At 62.1% G+C, this 23469-nt stretch overlaps 1 protein-coding gene and 1 long non-coding RNA gene across 5 annotated transcripts; one reads left to right on the top strand and one right to left on the bottom strand.

Moving 5' to 3' along the window:
* Nucleotides 1–401: 401 nt before the first annotated feature.
* On the top strand, nucleotides 402–23410 carry DRC3 (dynein regulatory complex subunit 3). Of its 4 annotated transcripts, XM_049701994.1 has the most exons (13): nucleotides 403–719; nucleotides 1100–3971; nucleotides 6529–6645; nucleotides 8907–9073; nucleotides 11585–11731; nucleotides 14288–14407; nucleotides 14954–15066; nucleotides 16061–16235; nucleotides 17030–17161; nucleotides 18820–18890; nucleotides 19946–20069; nucleotides 22917–23048; nucleotides 23221–23410. In XM_049701994.1, the coding sequence occupies exons 2-13, from the start codon at nucleotides 3815–3817 to the stop codon at nucleotides 23332–23334; spliced, it is 1569 nt and encodes a 522-aa protein (XP_049557951.1). In that variant the 5' UTR covers nucleotides 403–719; nucleotides 1100–3814; the 3' UTR covers nucleotides 23335–23410. The 4 variants fall into 4 exon arrangements, with proteins under 4 accessions (XP_049557950.1, XP_049557949.1, XP_033278582.2 ...); XM_049701993.1 differs by lacking the exons at nucleotides 19946–20069; nucleotides 22917–23048; nucleotides 23221–23410 and having other exon boundaries at nucleotides 402–719; nucleotides 1100–1183; nucleotides 3814–3971; nucleotides 18820–19930; XM_049701992.1 differs by lacking the exons at nucleotides 19946–20069; nucleotides 22917–23048; nucleotides 23221–23410 and having other exon boundaries at nucleotides 402–719; nucleotides 1069–1183; nucleotides 3814–3971; nucleotides 18820–19930.
* LOC125962091 (uncharacterized) lies at nucleotides 9067–16196 on the bottom strand. Its single transcript, XR_007473496.1, has 3 exons — nucleotides 16061–16196; nucleotides 10134–14392; nucleotides 9067–9988 (listed from the first exon to the last, which is right to left on the bottom strand). It is a non-coding gene; the product is annotated as an uncharacterized LOC125962091 (long non-coding RNA).
* Nucleotides 23411–23469: the final 59 nt, after the last annotated feature.

Genomic DNA, 23469 nt, shown 5'->3' with positions numbered 1-23469 from the left:
CGTCTATTGGGCGATGGCTGCCATGCCCTCTTCCGATTGGCCCCTACAGCTCCTTCCGCGAAGTCACGCCCATCCCGCGGCGTCCGATTGGGCGGGGCGGTGACCTAGGTCACAGGAATCTCCGTCACCTCCCCTGGCCCGCCTCCCAACGCGAGTCTGTGTATTTTGATTCATTTATGTATTGGTCAATCCAGGGAGTCCTTAATATTATTGGACAAGAGTCGAGTCAGTCACTCAAGAGGGGGCGGGGGCAGGGCGGAGCTAGTAAGTTCCTCTCCCTTAGAAAGTGCTGATTGGACAAGCATTTGTTTTCCCTACGGCTAGTTGGTTCTGGAAGGCTTTCCCCGCCCAGAAATGTGATCACGTGGTCGTCAACTTTAACCCAGGATGTCTACTCCCTGACTTCCCCCTAGCAAAGGAGCGCGGCGCTTGGTTCCCCTAGCAACCGGGCTCAGCGAGGAGGCGCAGGCGGCGGACAGAGCCGGCGACTCTGAGAGCCTGTGGCCGAGAGGCTGCGGGAGGAGCCTTTTTTCCCGGAGGAGTCCGCCGGCCGCCCCACCTAGAGGAGAGCGCGCAGGCCCCTGGCAGCCCCTGCCGGCCGCACGCCGATCCGGGGCCTTCAGGCCTTGTGGGGAGAGAAGCTGAGAAAGCCTTCCCTCCGGGCGCATGCCCCCAAGAGACCTTTGAGGTCCCACCCCCGGCCTCCGGGCCAGAGAGAGGTACCCGGCCCAGCGATAGAAGCTTCTTCAGGAGGGCATTACTGACCCTCTGTCCGACCTCTCAATGCTGCTAACTTGTTCCTCTTCCTTAGACCTAGACTTCCTCTTGGTGAAGGCTTTTGACTCGGAATGTGGATGCCCGGGTCCATGTCTGTCCCTTGTCAGCAGCTTCCTTCCCGGGCCTCAGTTTCCCTGTCTGGGAAATCAGGGCATTAGGGCTCCCTTCTCTAATGGCTCCCAGAGCTGACCTGTAATTTGATCATGAACGTGCTCTAGCTCGGAGTGAGCACTCAGTAAAGGGTGGGGTTTCTCTTATTAATTCACGGCCAATAGGCGCTCTATTTTCCAGGTCCAGTTGATCCCAAGGTCTTGTTTCGCAGGACAATTCAGGATCTGTTTCTCTGTGAGGAGGTGTAAGGTTCTCTGCTGCTTTCCCCGCCCACCACAACGCTATTGTCAGGCAAGTCAACAGCAACCCGGGCTGGGTGGTGAATTACTGATAAAACCCCCTTGGGAAGGAATGTTGGGGTTTTGGCCCCGACCCCGAACAGCTGTGAGAAACTGTGTGAACTGTGACAATGATCCGCAGTGTGCCTGGGCACAGTTGAGTCGTGATTAAGAAAATGGGCCCTGGAGGCCTGTCCTCTTGCCTCTGCCATGTACTAGATGTATCCACGTGGGCATGTAACTTGACGTTTCTAACCTGCTTCCATTTTCTTACCTGAAAACTGCGGAGAATCAGTCCTTCATGTAAACTAAGTTCCTAGAGGTCTCTAAAATCCACATCTTACCTCCACCCCCGCCACCTCTCGCCTCACGACTCTTGCTGTTCTTGGTACTACAAGCCAGAATGAGCTTCTTAAAACGAAAGTCTGATCATGTCACTGCCCTTAGTAAGCCCCAGGAGCTTCCCGGGGATCCTAAGATAACCGCCACACTCCTGCAGGCCTCTCCAGGCTTGCATCGCTTCAGCCACAGTGGAACCTGTCTCCTCCTCTCCCACCTCAGGACCCTCACCACGCAGACCCCTTTTCCTTCTTTCCTGCTCATCCTCCAGGTCTCAGCGGGGTCTCCCCTGGCCAGCACAGGTCCCTGCATGTATGCTGTCACAGTCCCCTACACCTACAAACTTGTCATGGTTTGTAATTAAAGATTTGTATAATTGTCTGATTCAGGTCTGAAACAGAGGTAAGGAGATCGGTTTTATTCACAGCATGTAGTGACTACTCATTACACGTATGTGGACTAAATGAATGATCTTAAACAAATGTAGGAGGGAAGAGTTACCCATCTTTTACAGGTGGGAGGTCAAAGGCTTGGAAGGCGAAGTTAGTTGCCAAAGGATGCAAGTCCTGCCCTTGTGTGTGTAACAAACACAACCATTCCACATCACTCGGTGATTGTTGGGCCTGATGGAAAGCAGGCTTGACCTGTCACAGGGGCCAGACCCTGGTGGGGTGGGAGTGAAGAGAAGTCAGCCAAAGTTTTGAAATCAGAGTTAAGCATCCTTTCCCAAAGTACAGCACTTTTCTTTAAAAAAAAAAAAAGCACAAACACTTTCAGGTAACATCTGCTAAATGCAGCACGTTAAAATTTCCCCAAAGACAAGTTGGTGTCAAGTTATGTGAAATCTCAGAAAAAATTGTTTCAGAGGACGGGGAGCTGGAGGACTGGAAACGTCCTCGGGAATTGAGTCAGTCACCCTAAGGGGATGGAGCAGAGACTGGGAGGCAGGAAGGAACCAGAGGAGAAGGGGGCGGGGGGCGGAGGTGGGGGCAGGAGGAAAGGCCCCGTGAAAGTTAAAGGCCCTGGGACCATGGGTCATGGACACTACAGAAACAGGAGATGCACATTTGCATAAGCTGCACGGCACGGGAAGGGGAGGTGGGCAGTCTTGGAGACCAGGTGCAGGATGGCTAGGCCCACCCTGGCTCGCCCAACGTCAGGAGTGTCCCCAGTAGCGCTCGGTGGAATGAAAGGCAGAATGTGGGGCTGCCCAGCATCAGGGACCAGTGGGGCAGGGAGGCCTGGCTGTGGGGACGCAGGGGCCAAGGCAGAAGGTGAAGCCAGCAGGGAGGTGAGAACGGGGTGGAAAGTAGGGGGAGAACTGAGTTTGCAGAGGGTTCGGAGGCAGAATTGGGGAGTTTCCGGTGGCGCGCGCCCTCCTGCAGGGTCCAGCCCTTCTGGGTGTTCTCACTAAGACGGCTGGCAACGATGAAGTGAGGTCAGGCTGCCCAGGGCCACGGCTCTGTCTGGCCACGAACAGCAGCCCAGGTCTGCCCGTGACCGACCCACCCCACAGACCCCCCGTAGCGTCTCAGCCAAATCCCTTTGGACCATTAGCAACAGACACCTCCTGGGGTTAGTTTAACGAAAAGAGGATTTAATGTGCGAAGTCAGGACACTCCCGGGGCCTGGGGTCGGGACAGGAGGGGCCCGGAAGCCAGCGAGGAGGAGGCAGCCTCTGTGTCAGTCTGTCCATCCTTTCACCTTTATTGCTGGATCAGATTCTCATCTCTGCTTCTGTCTGTCCATCTGCCCCAGGCCCTCTCACTCTCTCACTCACCATGCACCTGGCCAGCTCTGATGGGCACTTTGTCCTCCGGCCGCAGCTCACGTCTCTCGGGGGGGAGGGGGACACGAATGACCAGCTTGGGTTGGTGTCCACCAGTGGCCACACGCTGGGCAGCTGCGGTTGAGGGCGGGGAGCTTACAGACATGGCCACCCGGGGGGCCTCCGAGGATTGTGGTCGGTGGTTGGTGCCAAGAAACCCGACGAGGGCGGGCGCAGAAAGCCAGAGGCCTGAGGTGGCCACGGCTGTGCGCGCAGCTGAGCTCCACAGGCTGAAGAGAGCCGCGTGGACACCGGGGCCGGGGTGGTGACACAGCCTGCTCGTGGGGCCAGGCGGGCGGGGGTCCAGAGAGGCCCCGGAGCAGCCCGGGTACAGCAGCCGAGGGCGGGAGGGGGCCGCCTTCAGAGTGCCGTGGCCGCCACGCTGCCCCACGATGCCGTGGAAGGACCCCAGCCAGACCCCGCCCTCAAAGGGAGGCAGGAGCAGCGGCCTGGGCGAGGGACGTGGTGTTTTCCAGGGAGGATGAAACGGCTGTGCGACGTGGAGCCCAGGGTGATGGATGATGAGATGCTCAAGCTGGCCGTTGGGGAGCAGGGCCCGCGAGACGAGGCTGGGCAGCTGGCCAAGCAGGAGGGCATCCTCTTCAAGGACGTCCTGTCCCTGCAGCTGGACTTCCAGAGTGCGTATCCTGGGTGGGGCGGGGCAGGCGCAGGGCTCCCCGATTCCATGCGTGGGCCGCGGCCCGCGGTCGCATTCGGGCTGCCTGGGTCGGAAGGTGCGGTACCAGCACGGGCGGTTTTAGAGCCTGATACCGAGTGTGGGTAGCACTTGAACAGCCACAACACTCCCAATTCTGAGTAAGAACAAAGCAAGGTAACATCCTCCCGTTCCAAGTCTTAAGTGACCCCCAGAGGCCACGCTGGTCCCCAAAGGTGGGGGGGACCTAGGAGGGTGGTCCACGTGGCCAGGAAGGTGCGGGGTCGGGGGAGGGCCATGTGCTGGGGGAGCAGCTTCAGAGGAGGGACTGGAAACAGAAGGGGGGGTCCCCTCCAGGTAGCAGGACAGCCTGGGGGGAGATGTGGCTTGGGATCAGGCAGGACCTCAGCACCCCACCTGTGAACCGGGGTGACCGGAATCCGTGTCTCAGGCGCTGGCTGGGAAGACGAGACCAGACAGCACAGGCCCAGTGCCCGGCTCACTAAAGGAGGCCCGCGAGTCTGGCGGAGGGTATAGGTGAGGAAGCAGGATGGGTGGGCGGGGGTCCCGTGACCCCTCATGTCCGGCGCAGGCCGGTCACAGCAGACGGACCGGGCTGATTCACGCTCCTGCTGTGTCCTGGGCCTCCACGCTGGCCTGCCGGGTCACCCAGTGACCACGAGGAGCTACTGAGTCAGCCCTGGGATGTGGTGCGCACGGCAGGCCCGGCCTGGCCTCATGGAGCCAGCAGGCCGCCCAGAGCAGGGAGGGCCCTGAGGCTCTCGGCGGGAAAGGGCTAAAGGGGAGGCGGAGTGGTCTTCAGACCTCCTTCTGCTGCCCCTCCCCCACTGCGTAGCGGATGCCTGTCCCGTGCAGGGCGCTGCTCTGCGCACCAGGGACTCGTGGAGCTGACCTTCGAGGGAGGGGGACACGTATGCTGTTGAGAGAAGTAGAGGCAAGAGAGGAGAGAAGGGGAGTGGGGTGCAGTGTGGTCAGGCAGGGATCAGCTAGCATCAGCCTCGGGGGCCGAAAGGCGGCATCTGGCTCTGAGTGAGTGAGGCAGGAGCCCAGGGAGGTCCTGAGCAGAGGAGGGACAGGGAGCCGTGACAACAGGCTGCACCAAGCCAGTGGCAGCAGAGGCAGATCCCGTGTCTGTGTTGAAGATTGAATGGGCTTTTTGGGCAGCCCTGTCATGCTGTCAGGTACATCTGGCTCTTTCGTGTCGTTCGGGCTTTTCCACGTGAACTGCTGAGGCCTAGAGCAGAGCCAGCACACAGGTGCGCCAGGCAGGGCGCCCAGGAGTGGGGGAGCCGCCCAGGGCTGGTGTCTGCACGGTCAATCACAGCCAAGGCCATCGGTCTAAGGCCAGGGCCAGAGAAGGAAAATCCAGACCAGGAGATCCGGGGGCGGGGCTGGGCCTTGCCCCAGAAGCACAGGTGGGGCTGGTGTCATTCCAGGAAATGTGACACAGAGCTGGGGAACAAACTCCATCCCAGGCAGCCCTGGGGACCGGGAGGGACAGGGCCCTGGGTCAGAGAAATGCTGCCCACCCCCCCCCCACCGAGACCCAGCTTGGGGTGGGCAGCTGGGAGGGGTGCCTGCCTGTCTGAATAAATGTTGAAACGGCTGCCCCGAATGTGTGGCTATTAAGGGCTTTTTTCTTTTTTTTTCCTACTCCTTTTACTTCTATATTATTTCAGTTCTTTTAATGGGCATACTCTAACTTTATGTTTTGGGAATCATTATAGAAGCAAACGTAGAAAAAGGGGCATGTAAACAACAGATCTCTGTGGTTTCTAAGAGAACCGGGGACAAGGTCAGGCCTCTAGAGTTTTACACACACAGTGTGTGCTTGTCACACTAAGCATTACTCAGAGCTCCTGGCAGCCAAGACAGAGACCAAGCTCCGCCTGGCTCAGGAGCAAGGGGATGGGTCGGCTGCCTGACCAGGGGGGTGGTCTTCAGCGGCCGTGGGGTCAGGCACTTGAGTGACGTCAGGATCTGCCTCTGTGGGGCGATTCATCCCCTCCCCGTATATGGACATTCGGGGCCTCATCCTCGGGCACTGGCACAGCGTGTGATTCCAGGTAGAGACACTGCAGGGTCAGTGGGCACAGACATTAACTATTTCCGTGCATGTGGCCAGAGCACCCTCCAAACGGCTCCACTAGTTGACTGGCCACCCCTGCAGCCTCAGTTCTATTTGTCACCCTGGGGGGCCCTGCCCGTGCCCTGTGTCCTGAGCCCAGGTGTTCCGAGGGGGAGCCCTGTGAGTTCCCGCCCTGGAGGGCCTGCCCCCCTCCACCCTGCGCGGGCCCACCGGTCCCTGTGGTGGCCCCGGACGGCAGCACCAACAGGGACCCCGAGCTCCGCGGAGCTGGGCCCACACCTCCAGGGCTCCCTGCGCTCCGGGGAAGGCAGCGGGGCTCTGGGGCCTCTCCCATGGTCAGCATCAGTCATCCGGCCCCCAAGACCCTGGAACTATACCCTAACCCTGACCCGGGCCAGAACCAGCCAAAGCGTGTCCAACATCGTTTCAGATATCCTCCGCATCGACAACCTCTGGCAGTTTGAGAACCTGCGGAAACTGCAGCTGGACAACAACATCATCGAGAAGATCGAGGGCCTGGAGAACCTCACACACCTGGTCTGGCTGGGTGAGCCCCCGCGCGTCCCCCAGCCCCCAGTGATGCCTGCCGAGTCTGCCCCCCAGGTAAACTTCCCTGCCAGCCCCGTGGCGGCCCTGGTGCAGCAGGAGCTCCATCTGCTGGGAGGAAGGAAGCCTGGGCCTGCGCTGGGCAAAGCTCAGCATGTATGTGCTTGGACACCACAGGGCAGAACATGTGCCCCAGCTGTCAAACCTCCCAGTCCGGAGGGCTCATGGCAGCAGCCTGGACTCCGTCTAGGTACTCTAGACTCAGGGTGACAGATAACTGAGGCCCCTGCTATTTGGGGGGCCCAGATCAAACCAGAACTAACCATCCCCATGCTAGCGTGCGCTGAGCACTTTCTACCTGCTAGGCACGGCCCGTGCGCTTTCCGTGTGAGGCCTTCTAACCGCACAGCGACCCCACTGTAGACGGGAGCAAACTGAGGTCACAGCGAGCAGGGGGATCGCCTGACTCCAGGGGTCCAGCCCTCACTGCCAAGGCAGCAGGGGCTTTGCCGAACTGCGTCCACCTGCCGGCCTCGGGCAGCACCCTCACGTCTGGCAGTGGGCACCTAACTAGGGGTGGGGCCGGCTGGGAGCTCCCGAGCCCACTGAGAGGGCTTCTTTGGCCCTCCCAGTCACCCTAGGGGCTCCAGAGGCCGGGGCACCGCCCAGAGCTCTGTGACCAAGATGCAGCAGAGCTGGGACGAGACCCACGCCTGTCTGATCCCAAAGCCACGTCCCCTCCATCCTGTCAGGCTGCTTCCCAATACAGGCAGCCTGGGGCATCGAGGCCCCTCCCAGCTTGCAGGACACGCAGCTGTGGTTGTGAGGACGGCCGCCAGACCACAGCACCCCCCCGGGGCAGGATTACAGTGTCATCTCACGGGTGCAGAGGCTGAGGGGCTGGTGGACTTGGAGCTGCACGTACCGGCAGCAGAGCAGCCCAGAGCCAGGTCTCCTGACTGCCGGGCCCAGGTCTCACCCAGACAAGCCCTCCTGGCAGCCCAGCACCCGTTAATGCTGAGTCCCGGGCTCGGCGGCCCACCTGCACCACCAGGAGCTGGAGGAGGAGAGGTGACGGGTCAGCCTAGACCCTGAGCCTCACCCCCTCTGAAGGCCCTGCTTTTAGGCAAGAGCTCCCAGGCCCTGCAGTCTCGCAGACATAAAACAAGGGTCACGGGTCCCCGTGAGATGCCCCCGTGATGCCCAGTGTTCTGTGGGGGGGGGGGGGGGGGCGAGAGAGCCGGAGGGGAAAGTTCTGGCAAGAGGTCAGGTGCCCCTCAGAGAGTCAGAAGCCTGCCTTTGTCCAGCCACGTGCGCTGCCCCCACCTGCCAGCACAGGCCCGGCTGGTGGCCTGGTCAGCTGTCCCAGCGCCGGGGGCGAGCGGGAGCCGGCTGGCACTGCCCCCAGAAGCTGACTGTCCACATCTTGTCCCAGCTTTACACTCAGGCCCGTCCTGTTGGTAGCTTGAAATTGGCCACAGTGGGAGCATTTACACCACCGAAGTCAGCAAGAGCTACAGATCAGGGCTGCCCGCGCCCACCCCCTTGTTAAACGTTTACCAGCTCGCCTGCAAAGAGCAGAGCCCGGCTGCAGGAGCGAAAGAAAGCAGGCTGACCCAGTTCAGGTCCCGCTCTGCCAGCGTGCTAGCCGGTTCTGTGCGTTCCCTCCGCCCCCTGCACCCGACCTTCCTTACGTGCACTTGATCGTGAGCACGTGACCACCAGGCCCCTTTGAATCTCGGCTCCCTCAGCCCTAAGATGCAGGCGATGACAAACGAGGAAACGCCCGGGGAGGGCCTGGCGTAGGGAGAGTGTCCCGGGTGAGTGTCCCCTGAGGTGCCAGGGAGGCCAAACCGACTTCCTGAGCCCCCTTTACACTGAGGGCTTTAGCTGAAGCTCTTGAAAAGTTCCCAGTTTGGGCCTCTGGGCCAACGGTGTTCAAGGACACCAACCCCAACCAAACCCCCAAACCCGTGGTGGCAGAAAAGCAGTTTTATTCCCAAAGATGAGAAACTTGGGCTAGAGGGGCTCCTAAGGTCTCAGCCGGGGCTGGGCCTGGAGTTTGGGGCAGCCCGGCCCGCGCGGGTCTCCCCCACCCCAAGGTGCGCTGCCCCGACCCACCAGGGAGCTTCCATCCCAGAACGAGGGCCGCACAGACGCAAGCCTTCGCCCAAGTCCGGGGCCGGGAAGGTGGCAGCAGAGCCGGGGGGGCGGGGGGGGTTGGATTCAGGACAGTCACCCTAACCCGGAGCCGTCCTCCAGACCTGTCCTTCAACAACATTGAGGCCATCGAGGGGCTGGACACGCTGGTGAACCTGGAAGACCTGAGCCTGTTCAACAACCGGATCTCCAAGATCGACTCGCTGGACGCGCTGGTCAAGCTGCAGGTGCTGTCGCTGGGCAACAACCAGATCGGCAACATGACGAACGTGAGCGAGGGTGCCGGGGGGGCCACGGGCTGAGCCTCCGACCTTCGCCTTGTCCCAGAAAGGCCAGAATTCCAGACTGGATGATGTTCACACACCAGCCTAGGCCACGAGAGCCCACGTGCGGGTCCGTTTGTGCCCCTGCCCCGGTGGGATCTTTCCTTCCCTGTCCCCGCACTCGCTCAGCAGACATTTGCTGGGGTGGGGCCCCCTCGGCCGTGGGGCCTCTGGCTCTTGCTCACTGGGGACAGAGACCAACAACAGCCCCGGGTCACTGGAAGGGTCGGGGTGTGGGTGCAGGGCGGTGCCCAGGGCCAGGCAGCCAGAGCGGCAGAGGAGAGCCGTGGGGGGCTCTACGCCGTGTGTGCCCAGGGCAGGCCTGCGTTTCAGAAGGAACACCCACCCCCTCACCCCTGCACGAATGAGTGTAGCAGGGATGGAGGTTTGCCTGCAGACCAGAGATGCTCGCTCTGCCAACACTCCCTGTGAGCTGGCAGCAGGGCCGGGGCAGGGCCCTGGGTGCCACGGGGTGACCTCAGGAAGCTGGGTGACCCCGGGGCAACCACAGCCACCGTGCAGGTGTGTGACAGAGACTGCCGCCGTGCGCGATGGGGGCTCCGTGCCACTGGGCGGGCGTGCAGAAGTGAACACCTGAGTGCCGGGGCCCAAGCCCCAGCCCCAGTCCTGTCCCCGCGGCTGAGCCACGTCCCGGCATTAACTCCCTCCCGGCCTCGCTGCAGGTGGGGCTCGGAGAGCAGGGGAGAGATGGGCGCTGCAGCCACGGCCGAGGCTGGAGCAGGGGGCTGCGTGGAGGGGGCCGACCCACCTCTCGGCTCAGCCGCCCTTAGCGTCGCCCTGGGCTGATGCTCCTTGTGGCTGTGACCCAGCAGTCCAGGCCGCAGTCTTCCTCGTCCACAGCTAGCAGGACAGAGAGCAGGAGAAATCTCTCCCACGGTGCCCCTCGGTGTGACGCGCCCTCAGCCACCCGACCAAGCCCAGAGGGGCGGGCGGGCCAGGCGGTTTAGGTGAAAGGCCTGGGGCGGGTCAGGTGCCGGCTGCTCACCTGTGTTTGAGGGCCGGACCCCGGAGGCCGTGTGGTCTGGGAGGTTTGCCCTGCACGCCCCTGGGAGGTGGTAAACCCAGCCCACCTCTTGCCAGTGTTCAAGACCTGATTGCTCAGCTGCCCTCTGCCCTGCGGGGCGGGGGCACACAGGACAGCTGAGGGAGGTGTAAGTGGAGAGCTGAGGTTTAACGGGCTCCTGGCCGCCTGGTCTTGGGCCAGGGACTCAGCACCCGGGGCCCGCGTGCCCATCTGTACGGGACAGCGGTGGCCTGCGGGGCAGGCCGGTGTGAGGGCTGAGTCAGTTAGGGCTGAGTGGCTGCTACAGGACTGGGCACAGGAGAACTCTGCAGGAAATGATGCTTATTCAGGAATTTTCAGATTAAGGGCACACCCAATAGCCCCAAATCTTGCTTGTGAAAACCTTTCTGAGTGTCTTGAGCTGTTCCTGCCTGGGTTGGTCCAGTACCCAGGGCCACAGTGAGCAGATCCCCTCTGGCTTGCTGCCCCTCGGACACTGCAGAGTCTAATGGACGCAGGTCCAGGCCTGGGCGTGGAGGGGACACTGGCTCTCAGGCCACGCCCCGCCCTGCTGTGGACGCTCCGTTCCCTCCCCTGGCCTCGCTGAGTGCCTGGTACAGGACGCTCTTTCCTGCCTCAGGGCCTTTGCTTGTGCTGGTTTTGCTTCTGGGAATGCACTGGCCCCTGCTCTTCCCTGGCTGCTCCCTCAGGCCTCAGAGGCCTCAGTCCTAACTGAAACCCCCCCGTCATGGTCCCTAAGGCCCCCTCTCCACCCCCTCCCCCTTTGAGTTCTTCTAGCACTTACACCAAACAGCAATGATTCTACTTACTTTTAAAACATTCTTGTCCCCTGCCTTACAGTGCCAGCTCCTGCTATAAAGGCTTTGTTCCCACTGTGTCCCTAAGGCCTGGCACGTACCTGAGGCCTGGTAGGTGCTTAGTGATCTTTGTTGAACAAATAAACCAAATGACAAAGACGCTCCTTCAGGAAAGCACAGGAGTTGCGGTCAGATGAGGTACGGGCATCTCGCTGACTTTCCCCCGGTTACTAACAATAGGAAGAATAAACGGCCGCCAGTGGACATCCCACTAGCTGCCACCCAGTTGGTCCAGGCCAACTGTAAATCAGGTTCCGTTGAAGTTAGGAGCGCTGGGCCTTGCACAGCACTTTACAGTTGGAAAAGGCCGCCCGTTCTGAGAGCAGCAGCGATGGGCACAGCCAGGGCATCACGGGAGCAGGTGGAGGCCCTCACAGCGTGTGGCATTTGGTCCTCTCAACACCTATGCACCACATCCCTGCACCCACCTTAAGAAGAGGAGATGGGGACCCAGGTCCACGGGTCCTGGGCAAAGCCCATGGCTCCTCCCTCGTGGCTCCGCCCAGTGCGGGCAGAGGATGGAGAGAGGACCCAGGCGACCCCCCTCTCCCCCAGATCATCTACCTGCGGCGGTTCAAGGACCTGCGGACGCTCAGCCTCTCGGGGAACCCGGTCGCCGAGGCCGAGGACTACAGGACGTTCATCTGTGCCTACCTCCCCGACCTGGTGTACCTGGACTTCCAGCGCATTGACGACCACATGGTAGCGTGGCCCTCGTGCGTCCAGCTCCGCGGGTCAGCGTGCAGGCCCCGGCGTCTGGGGAGGGGCGCGTCCACAGGAGGAGCGCAGGGCGGCCCTCCTCGCGGTGCCTTTACTGCCCCCGTTACTGTCGTGCCACCTCCCACCTCGAGGCCGCCGTCTGCTTTTCTGGGTGAACAAGTCGGGGGACCAAGTGAGGGTAGGCGATTAGCGGGGTCAGCAGCTCAGGGCAGAGTCAGGACTCGCCTCCATGCCACGACAGCTCATGGTAGCGCCCTCTGAGCCGAGGGCACCGGCCCCAGAGAGAGGCCCCCCGTGGCCGGGGTGCTGAGTGGGGAGCTGGGCCCGGCGGTCTGGCAGCAGGGCCGGGAGGAAGCCCCCCTCCCCAGTGCACTGCCCAGCCTGGCCTGACCGCCCCTGCCTCTATCCTACTCCCCTGCTGTGAGCTTCCCGTCCTTTGCAGCATGACGTTTGTGGGTGCTTTGCCCCCTGGAGAAAAGAACCCCACCCGACACGAGGCCTTTGGCGGCAGGACCGGGATATCCCTGCGTGCTGAGCGTGGGCAGTGGGGGACAGGGACCTGCCCACCCTTCTCCCTGGGAGCTGGTGCCCTTCCTGGGAGAAAGGAGCCTGTGCCTGGGTGGGGCCTGAGGTGATGTGGGGCTCAGGGAGAGCCCAGTGGAAGCAGGGAGGGCGGCTGGGCCCCGGGTCTCGGTGCTGACACTGCCGTCCTGGCTGCCACACCGCCTGCCAAGCGTGGAGCCCTCCACTCACGGGTGTCTTCCTGGGGGGTCCACGGAGAACAGCCGGGGTCGGGGTGCCCAGAGAGTTGCCCCTCGTCCGACCATGGCCTTCTCTTGTCCCAGAACAGGACAAGAATCTGAAATCTTGAATTCCAAGACTCTCAAGTCTTTTTTTTTTTTTTTTTTAATATTTATTTACTTTTTTTGGCTGCTCCGGGTCTTAGCTGCGGCACGTGGGATCTAGTTCCCTGACCAGGGATCGAGCCCGGGTCCCCTGCAGTGGGAGCGCAGAGTCTTAACTGCTGGACCACCAGGGAAGTCCCAAGACGCTCAAGTCTTACTTTTTGCATTTAGACAATAATTTGAAAGGCAGCGTGGGCTCAAATGCTTGGAATAGCTGAAGAGCTGCTGGGGTGTATTTCGCTCATCATAAGAGCGTACACAGGGATTTCCCTGGTGGCACAGTGGTTAAGACTCCGAGCTCCCAATGCAGGGGGCCCAGGTTCGATCCCGGGTCAGGGAACTAGCTCCCATGTGCATGTCGCCACCAAGAGTTTGCACGCCACAACTAAGGAGCACACGTACTGCAATTAAGGAGCCAGCATAACCAAATAAATACAATAAATATTTTTTAAAACCCCAAAAAACAAAAAACCATGCACAGCCGGACACCGCACGGTTCCCGAGCCCCTCCCCAGCCAGTTTCTCCTCTTCCCCAGAAGATTCCACAGGGGGCAGGCCGCCCAGCCTGGCCCCCCGCTGTGCTGCGGGAAACAAAGCCTCCTTCCGCATCTCAGAGGCTTTGCCTAGAAGCACCAAGATCAGTAATAAGGGAAAGGTTGTAAGAGCAGAGCCCCGCAAAGCAGGGGCACCGGGAACCCCCGTCCATGCTGCTGCCTGCCCCCAGGCTAGCCCCAAGCCTCTCACCTGCTGGTGCTGCCAGGCTCGGGCAGCAGGACAGCCGGGCCCAGCCGAGGCCGACCAGGGCTGAGGGCAGGCTCTTGCGGTGCCTCCCCATTTCCATCGGGCCTGAAGGCTGGCGCAGCCCTGAGGAACGGTGGACAGTCTCAGCAGAGCACACGAACGGGTGAGGGCTGTGAGCTTGGGGAGCTTTCTGTGTTGGGGGGGAGACAGGCAGGAGGGCGACGCTGGGGTTCAGGGCTTGTCCTGCTGAGACGGAGGCCCGTGGAGAAGAACCCTGTGGTTTTCAGCAGAGTTCATGATGTGATGAGCATTCAGGGACCTGGAAGCTGGCATGGGGCTTACAGCATAAGAGGGAGAGGGCAGGGCGTGCAGGCCACGGTCCTGAGAGAGAGGAGGGGGCGGGGGTGGGGGGAGCAGATACTGGAGCACAGAGAGTCGGCGGTGCTTGTACCTGAAGCCTTAGCACAGGCGATGTCACCTGGGGCTCCAGCAGCCCCCAGCGCAGGCAGGGGGATACGCAGGACGGGTGGAGGAGGGCCGGAGGGGGCAGGGCCCAGAGCCGAGGGCTGAGACCTCGTGCCCAGGCCTGTGGCTCGGGCACCCACTGCACCTCTCCCTTGTGCAGCCCTACAAGAGGGCCAGAGCCTGGTCAGGGAGGCCTGGGGGAGCGGCCGAGTCTTCGCTGGGCGCCTCCACCCCAGGGATGTCCCACGGACCCTCGGCCTGCCCGTGCTGCTTCCCCCACTGATTTCCCTGAGGCTCAGAATACTTGGCAAGGGCTGCGGGGAGGGGATCCCCGCCCACGCTGAAGAGGCCACAGCACGGCAGAGGCCAGCGGCTAGGAGGGACCCCATGACCCTGGTGACGATGCCGCTTCCCGATCCTCCAACAGAAAGAGCTGGCAGAGATGAAGCACCAGTGCAGCGTGGACGAGCTGAAGCACCAGGAGAGCCTGATGCAGGCCCAGCTGGAGGAAGAGCAGGCCCGGTGGGAGGAGCTGGAGGGGCACAAGGTAGGAGACCGGTGGGAGGACCTGCCCCGCCCCGCCCCGCCCCCGCCCCAGGATGCTGCCGCCACCGGTCATGGGCCAGTGCCATGAAGGTCAGCAGGGCCCAGGCCCCCAGAGCCTGTCCTTTGATTGAGAATAGCTGGTGCCCAGGGCTGCTGGGCTGCCAGAACCTCAGTCAGGGCAGCACGCGGACCTGCCCCTCCTCATCCCACGGCCCCCAGGCGCCCCTCCAGCACAAGGGCCGGGGACTCTGTGCCAGAACCATCTCTCAGAGCAGCCCCTGTCCTTAAGACCCCTGGCTGGTTCCTGGCGGCGGGGGTGGGGTGGTGGGGGTAGGGGGGCAGCCAGAAAAGCTCATTCCTCCCCGTGGTGCCTCTCCTCCGGCCGGACCGAGCTGGGCACCCTTCAGTTTTCTGCCTCTGGACCCCCGCCTGTGCCGGGCCCATCGCCTGCCCTTCCCCAGCCTGCCTTCCCGAGGGCCGGGCGACCTTGGCCCCGGTGCCCAGCGCAGGGCCCTGCCCAGGGAGCCCACCGTGTCTCTGACCGCAGGCGGCCTTCGTGGAGCACCTGAACGGCCCCTTCCTGTTTGACAGCATGTACGCCGAGGACGTGGAGGGTAGCCAGCTGTCCCACCTGCCCGGCGTGGGCGAGCTCGTGCAGACATACCCTTCCGGGTCACGGCCGCCCCCGGGGCCTGGGCGCGGGAGTCCGGGGGGCTCCCTTTCCACCCAGGGCCTCGAGAACCAGGTTGGCTGTGAGCGCAGGGACACACGGGTATCTGGTCAGCAGGGCCCAGGCTGGCAGAGATGGAGGCTGGCTGACCATGTCTGTGACTCTGACCCTCATTACCTTGTTTGTGGGCTCCTGCTGTGCGCTTTGCATGCAGCATTTAAAACTGTTTCAACCACCCCATGGGGTGGGTGCTATACTGGACCCGAACTACCTTCTCATAGCTGGGGAAGCTGAGCTTGGAAAGGGTGAATTGTCCAGGCTGTGCAGTTAGGAGCTGTGGGCTGAGCCTGCATCCCATCCCCCAGATGATGTGATGGGCACTTGTCACCGTGGCTGAGGGACGCAGGGGCCGCGAGTCACAGAGAGAAACCTGCCCCTGAACACCCACCGCTCAGCAGAGTGCGGGGGGTCAGCTCTCCGCCCAGCCCGGCCCTAGGCTGCAGCCCCGCCTGACCTCAGCACCTAAGCGCCCCTCGTGTGGCAGGCGCTGCAGATGTGGGACCCTCAGCCCAGAGCAGCGAGGAGGCCATAGAAGCAGCTGCAGGGCCAGGCCTTGAACCTGGGGCTCTCTGCCCCGAGCCTGTGGTCCCCTGACCTCCGCAGCCTCCCTGTGCACCTGTGGCCGCCGAGCAACAAAGACGGCCTGGACAACAGGGCCCCAGAGACAAAAACACACACTGCTCAGCTCCCTGGCTGCTCCCCCTTCTCCGGGTTCCTGACCCCTTCAGGTCCCCCGGGGGGGGGTCTCTCCTCTGTCGCCCCACCCCCACCACGCAGGACCCTCCCTGAATCCCTCAGGCTGAGGCTGGAGATGCCCAACCACCAATTCATACTCCAAATCCCAACTGCAGCTCTGCTACGGGAGCTGCTTCCACCCCATGTGCGCCCCCCAGGCAGCCGTGAGCTTCCTTAACGGCCACTCACCTACAAGGACAAGTTCGTCGTCATCTGCCTGAACATCTTCAAGTTCGGCATGAAGCAGCAGGAGAAGCGGAAGGCGGAGCTCGACACCTTCATGGGGTGTGTCCAGGAGGCCATCCAGGAAAAGCAGGAGCAGGGCAAGCATGAAATCGCCAAGTTCGAGGAGAAGCACCTGCTGGTAGGCCCCGCCCCCAGCCCCTCCCCCCTCCTCCAGGTGCCCACCCGCCAGAGGCCCGGCCCCTCTGCCTCTGACGACCCGAGACGCATGGGGCAAGCCGCTTGCTTTCAGGTCAGGCTTGATACCGGCAAGGGGCCTGATCTTCCTCCAGATGGGGTGGCCATGACCACAAATACCCTTTGCCCCCCAGTGATGCCTGGTCACTCCGCTGACACTGCGTCTGCCGGCCAAGCCTCCAGGTCCCTCGTCAGTGAACAGCTGGTACTGGGTGCGGCTCGGACCCCCGCGCTCTCCAGCCCACGAGCACCTCTCATTGCAGACGGACCTGACAGCTACTTGCACACGGGGTGCTGCGGGGGTCCAGCTGGCTTCCCCCAAGACAGGGCCCACCTTGTGTTCCAACCTCCCCCGCAGAGCCCCGCTGGGCTGGGAGTCAGCCCATGGTGAGCCAGGGCCTCACAGACAGCGCCCCATCCCCAGGCTTCGTGAAGCTCAGGCTCTCTGCCCCTGCACCCGAGGAGACGGGAGTCACTCGAGGTCCCACGGTGACCCAGTCGGGTCCCAGTTCAGGTCCACGTGACTCTGAAGCCATCGCTCCTTCCACGCCTAATAACTCACCAGCTGGTGGAGCCTCTGCTCTGACAGCCTCCGCCGTGGAGGGGGTGGAGCTGACGCTCGGACTTGGGCAGTCCGACCCCATAATCCAAGTTCCGACCCACAAAACCAAACTGCCGCCTGTCACTTCAGGAATTACACTTAATTGTGGATTCCTAAAGCACAGGTTTTGTTTCCAGACTTTAAGCTCCATCCGAGACGAGTCTGAACTGACCAACTTCGAGATAAAGATGGCGGAGCACAGCGAGAACATCACTGAGCTGGTCAACGTGCTCATGACGCTGGAGATGCAGCTGGTGGAGCAGCTGGAGGTGAGGTGGGGCCCAGGGGACACACGTGACGCGACGGCCCTGCCCGGTTCCTGTGCAAGAACCTGGTGAGGGAACACCTTCCCGGGAGCTACTCGGCGGGTCACACGAAGCTTTCTGTGCTTCTGGTGCTTTTCAGTCGTTGAGATGACAGGTGGCCCTCGTGCCGCATGAGAGATGAGCTCGTTCCTCTGGAACAGTCTCCCCATCTAGGAAGAGTGCAGAACCGCGGCAGGGAGAGTCCTTTATTAGACCCAAGGAGCTGTCGAGAAACAAAATGCACCCTGCTCTTCACACCCCACTCCGGGATAGAACGAAGGCTCCCGGCACTGCAGCCTGTAGTCGCTGCATCTCGGGGCGAGCGAGGAGCCTAACGAAGTGCTGCTACGTGAAACCCGGGGCGGCCAGACCGACCTGCGCGTTTGTTTACCAGGCAGCTGGCGGAGGAGGCTGGGGCCTGCAGAGCAGTGACCAACAGAACCTCCCGCCTGCTGCCGTGGCCCGCCCCCGCCAGCGCCTCCCCGATGCCTGCCTCATCCAGGTTCCCAGCACATCACAGAGCAGACGCTCGCTCCCCACATCTCTGGGGCATCGGGAAGCTCAGGCAGCGGCCCCCAGCCTTTCCGACCGGGAGGACCCCCTTGTCAGCATCTCGCAATTCACCAGAGCCTGTGCGTGACTTACTAGCCGCCAAAAGGCTACTAAGTGGAGCCGCACTTTCCAGTGGCCCGATTTTTTGGAGCCGCACTTTCCAGTGGCCCGATTTTTTGGAGCCGCACTTTCCAGTGGCCCGATTTTTTTTCATTACAAGAGGGTTTACACACATTTGAAAAATGTATAATTAGCTCAGTCTATAGATAGTCCTCGGATTCAGGTGCATTCCCTGCGCCGTCGGCCCACCCTGCAGCCCCTGGAGTCTAGAGTAGGTCAGGGGCGTGACCCACCCTGTGGGCTCAGTGGGTAGCAGCCCTCCCCAGGGCCTCTGGGTGAGGCCCGGGCGCCTTGCTCAGCACTAGATGCAGCAATACAGGGGTGCCCTCAGGGAGGGAGGCGGGAGACTTGCAGGTGAGAGGCCTGGGGTAACAGCCGGCATTCCCGAGGGTTTCCTCTCTGCCAGGCACCTTGCAAAGCATTTTGTGTGAAGAAACCCGTTTCTGCTTCACCACAACCTTGTGAGACACATACTATGCGAAGGGAACCCATTTCATAGGTGGGAAGTTGAGGCCCAGGGAAGTTAACAATGTTCCGAGTTACACCCAGTAGTGGAGCTGGCAGGCAGCCTGGCTCCTGGCGACCCTCCCGTTTCTCTGGAGGTGGCGGAGGCAGATGCCACCGAGAACCCCAAGGACGGGGTGAGCTCTGTGTGTGCCTGTTGGTGGGGGGCTCCTGGCAGAGAGACCAGCACAGGCAAAGGCCTGGAGAAGGTGTCACACTAAAGCCCCGGGGGGTGACCGAGGCAAAGTGGCTGGAGGGTGACGGCTGGGGGCAGCCGTCGGGAGAGGGGCAGGGTCGGCTCACAGCGCCACCTGGGGAAGGTCAGGTGGTTGGTCTTCACCCTCCAGGTCTGCGGTCACTGCCCGCTGAGTGGTAAGGAGAACTTCTGCTCTGGTGCAGTTCGCTGGAGTTCATGTCTGAATATGCACGTTCTTTATCATTTCCAGGAGACTATTAACATGTTTGAAAGGAACATCATCGACTTGGTTGGACTCTTTGTCGAAAACGTCCAAAGCCTATATCCTTTCCTTGATGGCCCTCTGCGGGGAGGTGCTGCGGGCCGCGGGGCTCTCAGGGCTCGCACCACCGCTCCCCGCCTGCAGGGGGCTGGGGGGAGGCGCCTGCATTTTAAACAAAAGGCACAGAGGGGCACAGCTTCTTTACAGCTAAGCAGGATGCAACTAAGTGGGGTCCCTTACAGGTGGCTCCCTGTGGGGTCACATGCCTGCCCCCTCCCACTGCCACCAAGGAAAAAAGCCCACCTTCAAAGGATGGAGATTTGCCAACCACTTGGAATGTTCGAGGAATACCTCCTGACCCTCAGCACAAAGGGGCCTTATTAGAGTAGAAGTCTGGATGCCCACTGGGTGGCTCTGCAGGCCACCGCTTGCGGCACAAGTCGTGGCCCGTCTGTTCTCTAATGAGTGACTTCACCAGGAGACCACACCCCCAGATCCACCCTCCCCGCCCCCCCCACTGCAGGTGCACATGCCCTGGGGGTGGGGCGACCTCTATGCTGAAGCCACTGACAAATACATCATCTATCAGGAGATGGGTTAAATGTCAGGTCAGGAACCAACACTGGGGGCACGCCTGACCTTTTGCCACCTGAACTCTGGGCCCTGAAGTCCACCCCAGAAGTCCCCCCAGTCCTGCCCTCCTGGGCCCATGGTCCCGCTGGGTGACAGGGCTATATAAGCTCCCTGAAGGAGGGTCCACTCAGTGAGGGCCTGAGGGTGGGCCAGAGGGACGGGCTGGAACGGTGGGGAGGGCGTCCCAGGCAGGCTCAGGAGGCAGCCTGTGCAAAGGCCCAGAGGACGGGGAGAGGACGTTCCAAGAGGAGGCCTTTAGGTCACCACAGAGTGTGAGAGCCGCCAGCACAGCAGGGGCGGGTGGGACTCCGGCTGCCGCAGCAGGGAGAAAGGGCTGGAGGGGAGCGGGCCAGGAGGGACCCCGAGGGGGTGCGTGGCGGGCGAGTCGGAGGGCCCTGAAGGCGGGGCTACACGGGGCCCAGCGCAGGGGAGGGCGCGCCCGGCCTGCTCCAGCCCGGCCTTGGCTTAACTCGCGCTGCACGATGGCTCAGTGCCGGGACCTGGAGAACCACCACCACGAGAAGCTCCTGGAGATCGCCATCAGCACCCGGGAGAAGATAGTCAAGGGCGAGCTGGACGAGGACCTGCCGGACGCCGTGCGTGCGGTGAGCGCGGGGGCGGGGGCGGGGGCGGGGCGGCCCCGGCGCCAGGCAGACGCAGCCCCGCCCCGCAGCCCCCGTAAAGCCTGAAAAACCTGCCAGAGCCTCAGTCTCCTCATCTGCAAGAGGGGCGGTGGGCAGGCGAGATGGGCAAGAAAGGCAGCTGGTGGGCACCCAGTGCAGCCCAGCTACAGAGGAGCTTGTGATAATTCAGTGCTTTCAACGTACCGAGAGGTTGCTTTCCCAAAGCTCGTTTCTGTGGGGCTTCTGGCACCTTCTAAGAGAGGCAGCGACAAATAGAGGTTGAGGTCCGAGATTTCCCCGGAAGGTCGTCTCAGCCCCGAGTCTCTATGGCGGGAAGCACTGCTGGGGTCTCTGCCCGCTCGCGGGGCTCCAGGTTTCCTGCGCTGGGGGCCGGCAACAGGTGGGCTGTGTCTCTGCGAAGGGCACCCATTTTCCTTCTTTCACCATTCACTGCCCCCCTCATCTCTCTCCTCCTCCGCGTTCCACCAAGGCAAGCTACCACCGCCCTTTGCGGGACCCTGGCCTTACCGCTCTTCTCCACGCAGCAGCCAGAGACCAGGGACTCCTTCCCCCTAGTGAGTCCTGGAGCAAGGTCTCCGCTGAGCCCCGCCCCGACACACCCTTCCCCCAGGCCTCCGTGCACCCGGCTCCTCCCCGTGTTTCAGATCTCAGCTCACACCCAGCTCCTTGGAGAGGCCCCCATCACCTTCCCAAAGGCCCACTGTCTCTCCGTCACAGCCGTTCATCCTTGTCAGAGCCGCTGTCACGGTTCCAAGCTATCGTGTTCGCGTCGACTTGCTTAGGTTACTCTTCACACTACATACAGGCCCCCCGGGGAAGGCAGGAGTGGCCTCTTCCCCACCGCGGTCAGCCCCCACCCGGGGTGCCGGGTTCACCACGCCCGCTGTCAGGTGCTGGCGGAGTCCTGCAGGCAGGGACCAGCAGTTCCGACTCCGCAGCCTGTCAGGGGCCGAGACAGTCGCCAGGGCAGTGGAAAGGTGGCAGGGCCTCCTCAAACACCCAGACACAGGGAGAGGTCACCTTCCCGAGCCTGAAGGCTGACCCCAAGAGCCCACCCGGGAGCCGCCTGACAGACCACCTAGCGGTCGTGGAGTTTTTGACGCAAGGCTCCGGGGTCTGTGACACCTCTCTCAGGACTGGGACATGCAGAAAAGGAGGCCCCGATGTCAACGGGAGGTGAGCAGCCTGGGCGGGTGCTTCCAGGGTGGCTGTGCACGGCGCCATCTGACACCTGTTCCCGCGCCCCCGGACACTCAGGCTGCTGACTGGGTGGGGCTCGCATGGGCTTAGTTAACTCACCAAAGGACCCCTGAAAGTGGCATTCCCACCCAGTCTACAGATGGGAAAGCTGGGGAGACAGGGTCTCAGAGAAGTTCGGTAAACACCCAGGATGTGTTGTGAGGACACCTCGTCTTGTGAGGATGAGTCTGGATTCAAACCTTAGTCTGAGATGCCGAGCCCGGGCACTGAGCCCTCACTGCAAAGTGGGCGTTCTGGGTCTGCCCCTGGCCCCAGGCCCCAGGGTAATGGGCTCTGCCTCTGGGCTAAGGGGCTGCCTTGGGTTCCCGGGCGGCACTGGTATCGGGTGCCACCCTGGAGGCCTCACGGGGCAGCCGGCAGAGCCCGCTGGACACCCCTCCCTCTGCGGGCCCATCAGCTCTGTCCTTTAGGAACACCTGTAGCAGGAGATGCTACACCGTCTCCTTACGCTTAAGCAACAAAACGTGGGGTAGCAAGCCCTGACTAGAGCGGAATCACCACGAGGAGCTGACAGGGACCGAGGGCCTCCCGAGGGCCAGCTGCCTGAGCAGCTCTGCACGTGTATTTGCCCTTTTAATCTCCAAGCCGACACAGTGACATAGGTGCCAGTGTGGTTCCCTTTCACAGGCGAGGAAACCGAGGCTCAGAGATGACAGGGAGCGTGTGGGTGGTGGACACGGGCAGGACAGGGGCTTTCAGATGAGGCCCTCGGCGATAAAAGTCTGGTTTCTGTTTCTAACCATCAGCGAGCGTATTAGTAGCAGGGTCTCAGAACACTCTTTTTGCAGAGACACTAACATTTCAAGATCCATAGACTGTATTCTGGAGACCATTAGGTTAACCACTCCCGAAGGAGAGAAAAAACCCACGTGTACACACCTGCCCGTGCCCTCTACAACACAGAGCTTTCAGGTCCCTCGCCGTCGTTGGCGACATGAAGCGCCTCTGCTTAAAGCTGAAGCAGCCGCCAGTGACGGCCTCCCCGCTCTGGGAAGCGACCATGTGGACCCGCAGCTGTGCTGGGCGCACGTGGCCAGTTCACGTGTGAACGCCTGGAACCAGCCGGGCCTGGCGGGGCCTGCGTCCCACAGCGTCGTCCACGGCGGGGAAGCGGGTGGGAACAAGGCAGGAGCCCAGGTGGGACCCCAGGTCCGACTGGGTTGACGTGAGGGGCAGCAGAGTCCCATCGATTTGTGGGACCTTCTGTCGTCAGTGGAGCCCTGTGCCCCTCGGCCGGCCTCGTGCTGCCCACTCGACAGGCAGGTTTCAGGCAAGTCAGACTGGAGACGCTTGGCGAGGTGGCCAGGGCTGCCCTGCCTTCTCTTGGGGAGGGCATGCTCCCCCCAGGCACTGCCCTGCTGCCCGGGGGCCCCTTCCGGGCACTGGTGCCACCAGGCCGACGGCGTGGTCGCCTGAGACGGGCGGAGGAAGCAGGATGCGGGCTGGGCACGGCCTCCGCTTGCGGGGAGCTGGGCCCGTCCCCTCTGGTTCCACCGCCTCTGCGCTCGCGCGGGTCCAGGCCCTCACCTGCGCTTCCTTGCTCCCCAGCTCTTCGTTGACAAAGACACGATCGTTAACGCGGTCGGGGCCTCACACGACATCCACCTCCTGAAGATCGACAATCGGGAGGACGAGCTGGTGACCAAGGTCAACTCCTGGCGCGCACACCTGGTGGACAAGGTGAGCGCAGCTGAGGGCAGGCGTCTCCCGGCAGCAGGACCCCACGCTGGAGGCCCGCCCCGGGGCAGACGCGCACACCAGACACACATGCAGGGCTGGAGCAGGGAGGAACGGAGTCAGAAAGGCAGGCTCAGGATCCCGCCTGACCGGCCAGCCGCCGTATGCTCCACAGATTCACAAGGACGAGATCATGAGGAACCGCAGGCGCATGAAGGAGATCAACCAGTACGTCGACCATGTGCAGAGCGAGCTGGACAGCCTGGAGTACAGCGACCTCCTGGACTAGGGCTGCGGCCCAGCCCTCCCCCCGACCCCCGAACTTCACAGGTAGAGAAATAAAGGACTTTGGTTACCTTTCTCCATCCTCTGTGTCCGCGTCTGGGCAGTTGGCATCTGCTGAGAGCGACTCCTAGGCTCTCGG

Source organism: Orcinus orca, chromosome 19 (genome assembly GCF_937001465.1).
Source record: "Orcinus orca chromosome 19, mOrcOrc1.1, whole genome shotgun sequence".
Taxonomy (NCBI): Eukaryota; Metazoa; Chordata; class Mammalia; order Artiodactyla; family Delphinidae; genus Orcinus; species Orcinus orca.
This window is presented reverse-complemented; position numbering and strand designations above follow the sequence as displayed.